Source organism: Halyomorpha halys, unplaced genomic scaffold (genome assembly GCF_000696795.3).
Source record: "Halyomorpha halys isolate HHAL.00 unplaced genomic scaffold, Hhal_1.1 Scaffold28.1, whole genome shotgun sequence".
Taxonomy (NCBI): domain Eukaryota; kingdom Metazoa; phylum Arthropoda; class Insecta; order Hemiptera; family Pentatomidae; genus Halyomorpha; species Halyomorpha halys.
This window is the reverse complement of record NW_027110130.1, coordinates 1,245,240-1,256,855: the sequence shown is the minus strand read 5'-3', so window position 1 is coordinate 1,256,855 and position 11,616 is coordinate 1,245,240. Positions and strand designations below refer to the sequence as shown.

At 32.7% G+C, this 11,616-nt stretch overlaps 2 protein-coding genes across 2 annotated transcripts in view; both read left to right on the top strand.

Moving 5' to 3' along the window:
- LOC106683945 (ankyrin repeat domain-containing protein 50) overlaps positions 1 to 10,568 on the top strand; it is a 17,799-nt gene extending 7,231 nt beyond the window's left edge. Inside the window, exon 2 of the mRNA XM_014425717.2 lies at positions 8,688 to 10,568. Coding sequence (XP_014281203.1) covers positions 8,740 to 10,404 — 1,665 coding nt within the window. The 5' untranslated portion in view covers positions 8,688 to 8,739 and the 3' untranslated portion in view covers positions 10,405 to 10,568. The remainder of the gene's footprint in view (positions 1 to 8,687) is intronic.
- On the top strand, positions 2,990 to 4,732 carry LOC106683567 (ankyrin-1). The gene has a single exon (XM_014425112.1). The coding sequence runs from the start codon at positions 2,990 to 2,992 to the stop codon at positions 4,730 to 4,732; it is 1,743 nt and encodes a 580-aa protein (XP_014280598.1).
- Positions 10,569 to 11,616: the final 1,048 nt, after the last annotated feature.

Below are 11,616 nucleotides of genomic sequence, written 5' to 3'. Positions count from 1 at the left end.
TGGTTCCTTCCCAAGATTTTCAAGTGTATATGAAACATACTACATATTTACCTGTTGTATTATTTTCTACAGTTGTAAATTACAATAAATAAATAATTAAAAAAAAAGGATTTGGAGTGTTGCTATAAATACTTTTCTACTGCTTAGTATTCGGCAGTACCTACACTGAAATCTTGCAATAATCTGGGCCCTGTTTCATAATAAAGTACAAACTAATAATATTATTCAGATGAGTTTTACTTGATTCAATTTCAGGAACTTGCATAATGCTCACTTGTAGTTTAATACTATTTAACTCCAATAATATCACAAATAATCGTCTCCATTATGAAAAAATAACTATTAGTGTTAGTACTTCATAGTTTGTATTTATAAACTAATCTGATTAGCTTTCATTAGGAAACAGGGCCGAGCTAACAGATTTTGGCAAGCTACAATTCAACTAAATCATAAGAAATTTATTATCTGTTGAAAAAATAATTATATGAGTAAACGTTTTCTTGGGCTAAATTTAACCCTGCCGAATTGAAAGGTCTCGGCTCATTGCAAGGCGAGATGATTTTCGCGACACCTACATAATATTGCAGTAAACAATTCTAAGTCAGAATCAGCATTGCCAGTATTTTCACCCGCGATATAACCCTGACTTTTTTTAAATATGTTATTTTTTTGTTTTGTTTTTAAATTCTACTCGTTGCTCTTACCCCTGTAGAACAACAAATTCGTTATCTTGGACTACATCTTGACAAACAACTAACCTGGAATCCTCACACAAGACTGAAAAGACAGGAAACTGCACGCAGATTCCGACTATTACAGCACTTACTAGACAAACGGTCTAAACTTCCAACTCATTACAAAAGACTGATCTACATGACAATAATAAGGCCCATCTGGACATATGGAGTTGAGCTTTGGGGCTCCACTAAACCTTCGAATTCCTCTTGTATCCAATCTTTACAATCCAAAATCCTTCCTAAAATCCTCAATACTCCTTATTTCGTTACTAATAAAACCATCCATAAAGACCTAAATGTTCCTTATGTGTAACCAATCTAGCCCGAACCCGATATTATTCCTTCCATAATAAACTCCCTAACCACCCAAACCCACTAGTTTCTAACCTTCCTTCCTCTTCCATTCCTGGCAATCCTCCGAGGCGCCTGAAAAGAAGATGGCCTCGTGACCTTATATTGTAAACTGTTTTTAGAGTTCTACTACTGGGTAGTTTCTCTACATCCTGTATCATATCATTATGTCATTATGATCAAATTTACTGGTTGTATTTTTTTATACAGTTGTAAATATCAATAAATAAATAAAATAAAAATTAAAAAAAAATTCTACTCTTATATGTTTTTGTTGAAATGTTGAGAGATTATGCGAGTTGGTATCTAGTTGGTACACCAAATCAACATCATCCAGACAAGAACTTGTGCTTATGAACGAGTTAACGTTTTTTCTCTGCTTACTTATATTGTCTCGTCTAATTTGGCCCTAATTCGGAGAGAAGTGGTGGGTTTATCTCTTCAAACATTTATTAATTTTTTTTTTATCTTTCATTATTTTTATTTGGACCTGTAAATGATTTTTTTTTTTCATTTGTTTTTCTTCTGTTGTTTTCTTTTTTGTGTTACGATCTCCTATTGTGAGATTGTGCCATGTCGTACGTCGACCAACCTACTCGATATAATTGTCTGTTTGAAGAGTCAGATAAGTAAGGCTAACACAAAGGGCAGGAATGGCGAGTTTCACGCAGTTTTTCAATTTCAGGAAGTTTTTAAATATTGTTCGATTAAACTATCTTAAAGTATCTCTTTCCGTTTTAAGTAAATATATCAAAAGTAATATAAGCCCGTCGCTATCTGGGGGTACGTTCTCTAAATCATATCTATAATTTATAATTGACAAAAGATACCGCTTTTGGGAGAAGAAAAAAAATCACATATTTTACTAGCAACAATTATAAACAATTTCCATATTATATATATAACGAGGTGTAGATAGTTGACCGTAGATTAATGATTGGAGAAGTTTGTCGGGGGGTGCGGTCAGCAAAGAACAACATAAATAAACAAAACCGTATTTATTTATTTTATGCCGACATTTCAACCTGAGGCAGGCCTACCTTCTACGCCATAACCCCTGATGAAGACCTGAAACTCAGGTCGAAACGTCGGCATAAAATAAATAAATATGATTTTGTTTATTTATGGTGTTCTTTGCTGACCGCACCCCCCGACAAACTTCTCTGATAATATTTATAACAAATATTTATTTGCCGAGATTTCATCCCACTCTGTAGAGTTTCGTCAGAGCTTAATAGACCCCAAATTACTATAAATATTTTGACATTGTAGGATAATAAATAAAATCTACAGTGATAATGACAATTTTAGCAAGTAAATAAATATATTTTTATAGATAATAAGATAAAGAGGCTCGCTTCTTACAAGCTATCTTTTCAGAGAATGCTCAAGAAGAAATGATCAGCAGGATAATAAAGTTCTCTTCCTTCTTTCTAAAGTATTTAAAATAGTTCCTTGCCAAGCTGCCATCTTCAAAGCTTGTTCTTATCTCCTAATTAATCTTATATATGCTCCCCTAACTTTAATGCGTGATAACTTGGGTATCTTGAGAATCAGCATTTGATGATAGAAAATAGTAGTGATGTATGGATCTTTATACCTCTGAAACAAGACAATAAGGCAAAATTTATGTCATTAAAATTTTCTCTACAATTACAAATGATGATGACAGTTATAATTCCGCAGGTATTATGTAAGAAGTAATTAAGTAAAATATAAGAAATAAATACGCACCTAAGGCCTTCTGATGACAAAGTTAATCTTTTTCCAGGTTACAGGGGATTTATACCCCCTTACTAGATCACATCCAACGGTCAGAAGAACCAACTCAAATGTTCCACTTTTTAACAATATCCACATTGACCAGCATAAATAAGAAGTGATATTTCAATCATGTTTCAATGGATAATAATCAGAAAGAAATTTCGACTAATCACATTGATGGATACAATGCGCTTCCCACATTAGACGCCCAATCAAGCAAATTATTGGTTGCAATAAAGGAAGGTAACCTTTCCAAGGTAAGAAGTTGCATTGATGGTGGATGTGATATCAACAAGAAAAGTTTCGATGGCAAAACGCTGCTTCACGAAGCTGCCCATTGGGGTAACGAAGGCATCGTAGCGGTCCTCTTGAAGCATGGGCTCGACACCGAGTCTAGAACTAAAGAAGAAGGAAACTTGCCGATTCACACTGCTGCAGGAAGAGGACATCGCCAGATAGTAAAAATGTTTATTGAAAAAGGAGTCGCCATCGATGTTGCTAACAACGATGGGCGAACTCCTCTTTTTGAAGCTTCCTTCTGGGGACAGTGTGTAGTAGTCGAATTCTTGCTCAACAGAGGTGCTAATGTCGATTCGAGAACCAAAAGTGAAGGCCTCCTTCCGATTCATGTAGCTGCCGGAAGAGGTCATGATAGGATTGTCAAGTTGCTTCTTGATAGTGGTAGCAATCCAAACACCAGCGACTTCAATGACCGAACCCCTCTCTTCGAAGCTGCTTTGTCGGGTCACGATTCTGTTGTCAGGTTATTAACTCAAGCTGGGGCCAATCTCAACGCTCGAGAAAAGAAAGAGGGTAAATTGCCAATCCACGTTGCAGCATTTGAAGGATTCCGTTCCATTGTCAGGCATTTTCTCGACCAAGGGGTAGATGTGAACGTGGGTGATGATGATAACAGGACTCCTCTTTACGAAGCGTCATGTTCAGGTAAAGAATCAGTTGTCAAGCTGTTGATTAACAAAGGTGCGAATATATACACGAGGACCAGAAGCAAAGGGTGGCTTGCCGCTCATGCTGCGGCGGCGATGGGGCACGAAGCTGTCGTGGAAATCTTCTTGGATAACTCTCTAGACATGAATATTGAAAATCATGACGGTCGAACGCCTTTCTTTGAAGCTCTTTACAATGGTAAAGAGAGTGTAGTGGATCTGATGGTAAAGAGAGGATTTAAAATCGATACGAGAACCAAAGAAGGGTGGTTGCCTATACATGCGGCAGCTGCAAGAGGCCATGAAAAAATTGTCAAAATATTCATTGACAACGGAATTGATATAAATGCCGGCAGTTCTGATGGAAGGACACCGTTATTTGAAGCGTCCTATTGGGGGCAAGAAGCAGTAGTAAAATATTTGATCGGCAAAGGTGCTGACGTCTACAAAAGGTCCAGGACAGAAGGATTGATGGCTATCCATGCGGCGGCAAACAGAGGGCATACAGCAATAGTCGCTCTTCTGCTCGACACCGGAGCCGATTTGAATGCGAAGGCCGAAGATGACAAGACGCCGCTGTTTGTAGCGGCATGTTCGGGTCAAACGGATGTGGTCAAGTTCTTGTTAGAGAGAGGGGCAGATATCAAATTGAAAACAAAGGAATCCGGATGGAATGTACTACATACGGCATCATCTCAAGGTCACACAGATGTATTAAAAGTTTTGCTAGAAGCCGGAGGGAATGTGAATGCAAGAAGTTTAGAGTACAAAACGCCATTGTACGAGGCTGTGAGGTGTGAACACTTGGGGACGTGCAAATTTCTCTTGGACCATGGTGCTAATAAACATGCTAAAACTAGGGCTGGGGATTCGATCGCAGATTTAGCAAAATTGAAAGGAAAGAGCGATATATTGAATCTTCTTTCCAATTAAATACCTATCCTACTATTTAGCTTTCCTATTTTAATTACTGTTTAGGTTGTTTTGCTATGCCATTGTCAGGGACTGGGAGTGGTACATGGAGAGCTCCTTTATTGGGAGAGTCATTGCGGCCTCCATCTTACATCCTTTATCTAATCAATTGTTTTTATAGCTCCTCCATTTAGATCATTTGCTCAAAATATATTACCATTGCTTGTATAATACCATTGTTAACCAAAAAAAAAACTATGTATTTTATTAAATTTCAAAGGCTTTGTTCTATTAAATATTACCAAATTTCAATAATTTATTTTTCAATAAAATGTAAAATAATTACGTTTGATATTAAACTACAATATGAAAATACAGGCAGATTAAAACTATAACAAATTGAGTTATTTTAATCCTAATATATCTAAGAAAATAAGATGAGTGGTTGGGGGTGAGGTTAGTAAAAAACACAAACAAGTTGAGAAAACTTATTTAATTGTGCCTACAAGACACAGTTAAATAAGTTCACTTATTTAGTTAATTTATGTTTAACTAGTTATATATTATATATTAACTATATTTAATAACTTATATTATATTTAGGCACAATTAAATAAGTTCTCTCAACTTGTTTGTGTTTTTTACTGACCGCACCCCCAACCATCTTCTCATCACATAAAGAGAAAATAATGTTTATTAGTATGATTAGCTCCGAGAACATCTATGTGTGTGATTAGCTCCAAGAATGTTTATCTGTATGAATAGCTCCGAGAATGTCTATCTATATGATTAGTTCCAAAAATGTCAATCTGTATGATTAGCTATGATAATGTCTATCTGAGTGATTACTGCATATTTACTTATATTCCTCAATTTTATATAATCTTTTTAATTTTAGTGGCACCATGTGGATAATCAATTAATTAATAGATAAATAATTAAAGAAAAACAACTATTACTAGTTACTGTATGATCATGAAGGGATGTTTCAGTGATATGAAAACTTTGTCTTTTCAAAAAAGATGAAAAGAAATAATTGGAGAAGTTTATCGGGGGGTGCGGTCAGCAAAGAACAACATAAATAAACAAAAACATATTTATTTATTTTGTTCTTTGCTGACCGCACCCCCCGACAAACTTCTCCAATCATTAATCTACGGTCAACTATCTACAACTCATGAAAAGAAATAAGTGAAAATTATTTAGATTGGAGGAAGACAGTCCTTAGATACCTTTATTAACCGCCACTCGGACTATCTTTCTCCAATCTACTTCATATGGTCAACTATCTTCTTCCAATATGAAAATGATTTAATTATCTTAGTTAAATTATCGAAGCTGCTGAGCGACTAGAGGCACAACAAGGCATTCTCGTATCATAAGTGGTGCAGGTTGGAGTCCCACCTGAGTGAGTTGATTTTTATCTTGTGGCAGACTGTATTTCCTGCCCTAAGTTGACGAAGATAAAAACTTAAAACTCAAGAGAGAGAGAAATACTTTATTTATTTATCTATGCTGCCTAAATACATTAGGTTGCTATCTCACACAGCATACTTATCAATCCGTAATCGGACATATATACATTACACATACATGGTATAATCATAAAAAAAAAAAGAGATACAATAATAGGATACAATAAACAATTTTTTTCACCCCTACAATTTCCTTTTACAATCCATTTCAGTCTGTACAATAAATACAAATGTTTCATTCATTCCTATTTTTCTTTCTCATTTCTGATCCTCCAATTTTACTCTTACACAATTATTCAATTCACCCGATCAACAAATTCACTCTCCAGAATTCACCCTTCTAGATCCTCTTCAGTGACCCGCTAAACAAATTCAATATCAGACAGTAATGTGAGATCAGACCATCATTCATTCATAGTCACAGCAGTAGATCAGTCTACCAAGAACAAACAAATAGATACATTTTACGAGAATAAGACTAACACATAGATTAAAAGGAAAATATAATAAAAAAAAACCGGTTACAGGAAACACTTGAATGGATAAATAAGTTTAAAAAAAAAACACAAAAAAAACAGTATTAATAAAATAAAATAATTTAATGAATAAATACGTTAAAACACACAAATAGAGAGGTCAACATATTAATAACCCTTATAAGACAACTTTAACTCAATACTCTGCTTTGAGATGAAATTATTCCATGTAGGTTTGATAAGAGCTATATTACAGTTGTTATTGATGATGACAATACCCTTACTAGGAGTAAATAGATAGATTACATATTCAGGTAAGTCAGAGTAATACTAACTATTTTAATTCCATCTAGTGTGGAATATTCATTGTTAAAGCCACCACAAACGAATTAGGTCTTAGAGTTCGAGCTTTAAAAAACAAAAAAAAAAAAAAACTGGCTCCGATATAAACATTTATTTGGTCTGTGATATATCTCTTTGAAAAATATCTTGAAAAATTAGAAAAAACATTACTGATTCTACTAAATGATTTATTATTCACTAAAAATTTAAAGAAAAGCATAATGATTTTAGTAAAGTAAGTTCAAGAATTGTTTTCTCATGAGCAGTTACTATTTATGTTACTATAGTTACCATCTTATCACTTCATTTAAATATTAATTGATATCGAAGTTTCAATAGTGTTCAATTAATGTTTATGTAGTTTCAAATATAGCAATTGCGAAGCATGGCCAGGTCTTGCTGGTATTTGATATTTTTTACTTATTTTCATGAAAAAATATTTTTAATAATTACTATTATAGGTTCTTTACTAGATAAATTTTCATTAATATAATGAGTTATAGTGATAAAATCTCTTTCTTGTTATAATTCTTTATTTTAAAGAATCATTAACAATATTTCTGGGCCTTTGATCTATAATACAAATTAACACTATTCATATTATATATACAAAAATTCAATTAACTAACCACATTTTTATATTTGAAACAATTACTTTAATACAAATTTCACAACTAAACAGTTCTCCTTGTTAGTCATAGGTATAAGAACAATAATCATATTGCTGTCAGTTTCTTAAATACATTAATAAATAAAATTTCATATATGGTAATAAATAAGGAGAATCTAAAACCATTCTACTAACAATTCTTGAAATAAGATTCAATCTAAAAATCTATGCTAATCATATCCGCTACCTCTATTCATTAAAAAGATGAAAAATTTGCTAATAGCTATTTATTTAAAACTTTATTTGAATACTAATGTTTGACTTTAAATTACTAAAGACTAATAATATCTATGTAATGTGCACTTTTAGTGTTTTCTCTTAAAATTAATAACATTATCAATGTTTTTAGTAATATGTATTCAGTAATTTTCCTATTTTTGTGTCATTGACTATGTCCAAAATTTTAAGATTTTAAAATCAAAATTATGTTTATGTTTATGTTTAATACTATGTTGGGCCAGTGCTGTTGTATTAAACACAAAACATTAACATTTATTATTATATATGAAATTTTATTTATTAATTTATTTAAAAACAAACTGACAGAAATATGATTATTGTGACTATTATAACTAAGACTGAATAAGTAGAACAGTTTAATTTTGAATTTGAAGATATATTTATATTAAAATAATTGTTTTAAATAAAAAAATTGTGGGTAATTAATTGAATTGTTATATGCACTTGCATACAGTTGCAGTTGTTGTGTTAATATGTGCTGTAAATAACCTTATGATGGGCGATAGCGCCCAAAACGTTGTTAATGATTCATTAAAATAATGAATTTTAACAAGGAAAACTTTTTTTTACATCTCATAGTTTTTATTAGTACATATTTGGATGAATTTCCAAAATAATTATTGCTTAAATATTAGAAAGTGGATTATGATAAGCCTTTTTATAAATTATATTTATTTATATCTATCTATTTTCTATAATTTGAGATTAAATAACCTAATACACTTAAGTTCATTAGCAATTCAATAGGATTTTTTTTTTCATTTTGTTTTCAGAGGCATGGGAATTATATAGGCAGCAGAGAACATTCAAACTTCATAATCATCCATGAATATAATTACATACTCTCAGGACTTATATAATATGGAAATCATAACTGACGGAGTGGAAAATAAGGAAAGGCAAAGGAAAGCTATCGAATGTTCGAATGGAGATGTCAAAGTTTCTATCAAGGACCAAGAGAAAGGATTCACTATCTCTAATGATTCAGATCGTACCTCGTCTTTGTGCGCAGACGCCTCGTTCACAGCTCTCCATGGAGCAGCCAAAGAAGGTAAATTGTCCGCAGTGAAGCAGCTGATTGAAAAAGGCTGGGACATTAACATGACTAATTGTGAAGGAAAGACCCCGCTCTTCGAGGCTTCCCATTGGGGAAAAGAACCTGTTGTCAGATTTCTTGTTCAACATGGAGCTGATGTTTTATCTAGGACAAAAAATGATGGTTCATTGCCAATTCATACTGCAGCAGCAAGAGGACATCGCACCATAGTTAAATTCTTCCTAGACAACGGAGTTGATGTGAATATAAAAAACTACGAAGACAAAACAGCATTGTTTGAAGCTTCACATTGGGGGCAAGATGCTGTAGTAGGATACTTAATTAGTAATGGTGCTGATATAAATTGCAGAACTAAGCCTCATGAATGGCAAGCGATTCATATTGCAGCAGCAAAAGGCCATGGTATTATCGTCAAACTTCTTCTCGACAAAAATGTTGATGTTGATGCCAAAAATATTGATGATAAAACACCATTGTTTGAGGCTTCTTACTGGGGCCATGATAGTGTTGTTAGACTGCTTTTAAGCAGAGGTGCCAACGTAAGCTTGAAAACAAAGAAGGATGGCTGCTCAGCAATTCATGCAGCTGCTGCAAAAGGTCATGAATCGATTGTCAAACTGCTACTCGACCATGGGGAGGATATCAATGCTGTGAATGGCGATGGCAGAACACCACTGTTAGAAGCTTCATACTGGGGCAGAGATGGAGTAGTCAAATTACTCCTGGATAAAGGTGGAAATATGAGTTCAATGACTAAGAATGAAGGCTGGCAGGCTATACACGTTGCTGCAGCAAGAGGTCATCAATCGGTCATCAAACTTCTTCTTCAATCTGGAGTAGAAATCAATGTGAAGAATTCTGATGGAAGGACTCCATTATTTGAAGCTTCTTACTGGGGGAGGGATTCCGAGGTCAACTTCCTCATCCATAATGGAGCAGATATTAATGTGAAAACATATACTGATGGACTGATGGCCATTCACACTGCAGCTGCAAGAGGACATTTAGATATAGTTCGTCTTCTTCTTGAGAATGGATCTGATGTCGACTCCAAGAGTAATGACGGTAAGACCCCTCTTATTGAAGCAGCCCAGTGGGGGCATGTTGATATCGCTAAATTGTTAATAGAGAGAGGAGCTGATATTGCAGCGACTACTAAAAAAGGAGGTTGGACTGCTCTTCATGCAGCTTGTTCAGGAGGACAGACAGAGGTCGTAGAACTCTTATTGGACAAAGGAGAAAATGTTAATGTTAGGAGTGAAAATTACAGAACGCCACTCTATGAGGCTGTTTTAGGTGGTCATTATGAAACAGTGAAAATTTTGTTAGAAAGAGGTGCAAATAAACTAGCTCGAACTAAATCTGGAGAGACAATTATTGATGTGGCAAGATCTATAAATAAACCAAAAATAATAAGCTTGTTAAGTTCTTAAATTTTAATTTATGAAAAATTAATCGATTTATGGTTATAAAAAAAATATACAAATATTGGTGAGAAGGTGTCAATATATACATATTGGTCATCATGTATGAACGACAGTAAGGAGTAATTAGACATTACAAATGTGGATCATTAACTTATTTCTTTCTTTTTTTTTTTTTTTAAACTATTGCTGTTAAAAATGTCATTAATCTTAAAATATAATTTATTCAGATGTAATTATAATTTCATTCATACAAAATATAATATTTTTGAATGTAAATTCTATTTATTTAACCTAATTATATTGAAGATAGAGTGTCATAGAATATAAGTTTGTATAATTTTATCAGCCTAGTTCAGAGAATAATTTGAGTACTATTTATAGTAACATAAATAATTAAAAATGAGAAAATAAATATTGTAAATATATTTTGATTGATTTAATAATTAGTTTACAACTACTAATATTTTACTGAAACAAAAATTTTACAGTCCATTTAATATAATTATAAATTAATCAAAACAGTTCTAAAAGCATATGAAGACTTCATTCGAAGAATGATTTTAGTTACAACAAATTCAAACGGCGAAAAATGGAGTTTCATGTTTTAATTTTAATTATAGTATAAGGAAGATGGTCTGGGTGTGGTCAAAGAAAAAACTCCCCCCCCCCCCATTGCAGAGCTTCACCAGGGCTATAAAAAAATATAAAGGCTTAAATGAGGTAAAAATAAATGGACAATGTAAATAAAAAAATAAAAAAGAGGTTTACAGTGAAATGTAAAATTAAATAAGAATAACAAAAGGTTTTTTAACAATTAATGAAAACAGAAATAACAACAGATGAAAAATAAATATAAGATACAGTTCCATAAAAGATGGGAAAAGGGAATAAGAGTAAAATCAAGAATGAAGGAAGATAATGGATAGGATAGGAATCATACCATTGGGAGGCGATCACGAAAATGAAAGGTTTACAGGAAAAAGTGAGAACTATAGCTAAATGCTGAAGTAAAGAGTATTAGAAAATTAAAGAAATTATTAAAAAAAGTAAACATATGATAATATACATAATAGAAATGGATTGTTATTATTAAATTATTACAAAAAAAAATTAAATATACAGATAGAATACAAAAAAGAAGAAATAAGATTAAAAGAATGGATATAATAAATATAATATGGCGAAGAAAATAAAATATATAAAATAAATAGAGAAATA

Coding starts and splice junctions, on each gene's coding strand:
- LOC106683567 (XM_014425112.1), top strand. CDS start 2,990: ATGGATAATAATCAGAAAGAAATTTCGACTAATCACATTGATGGATAC.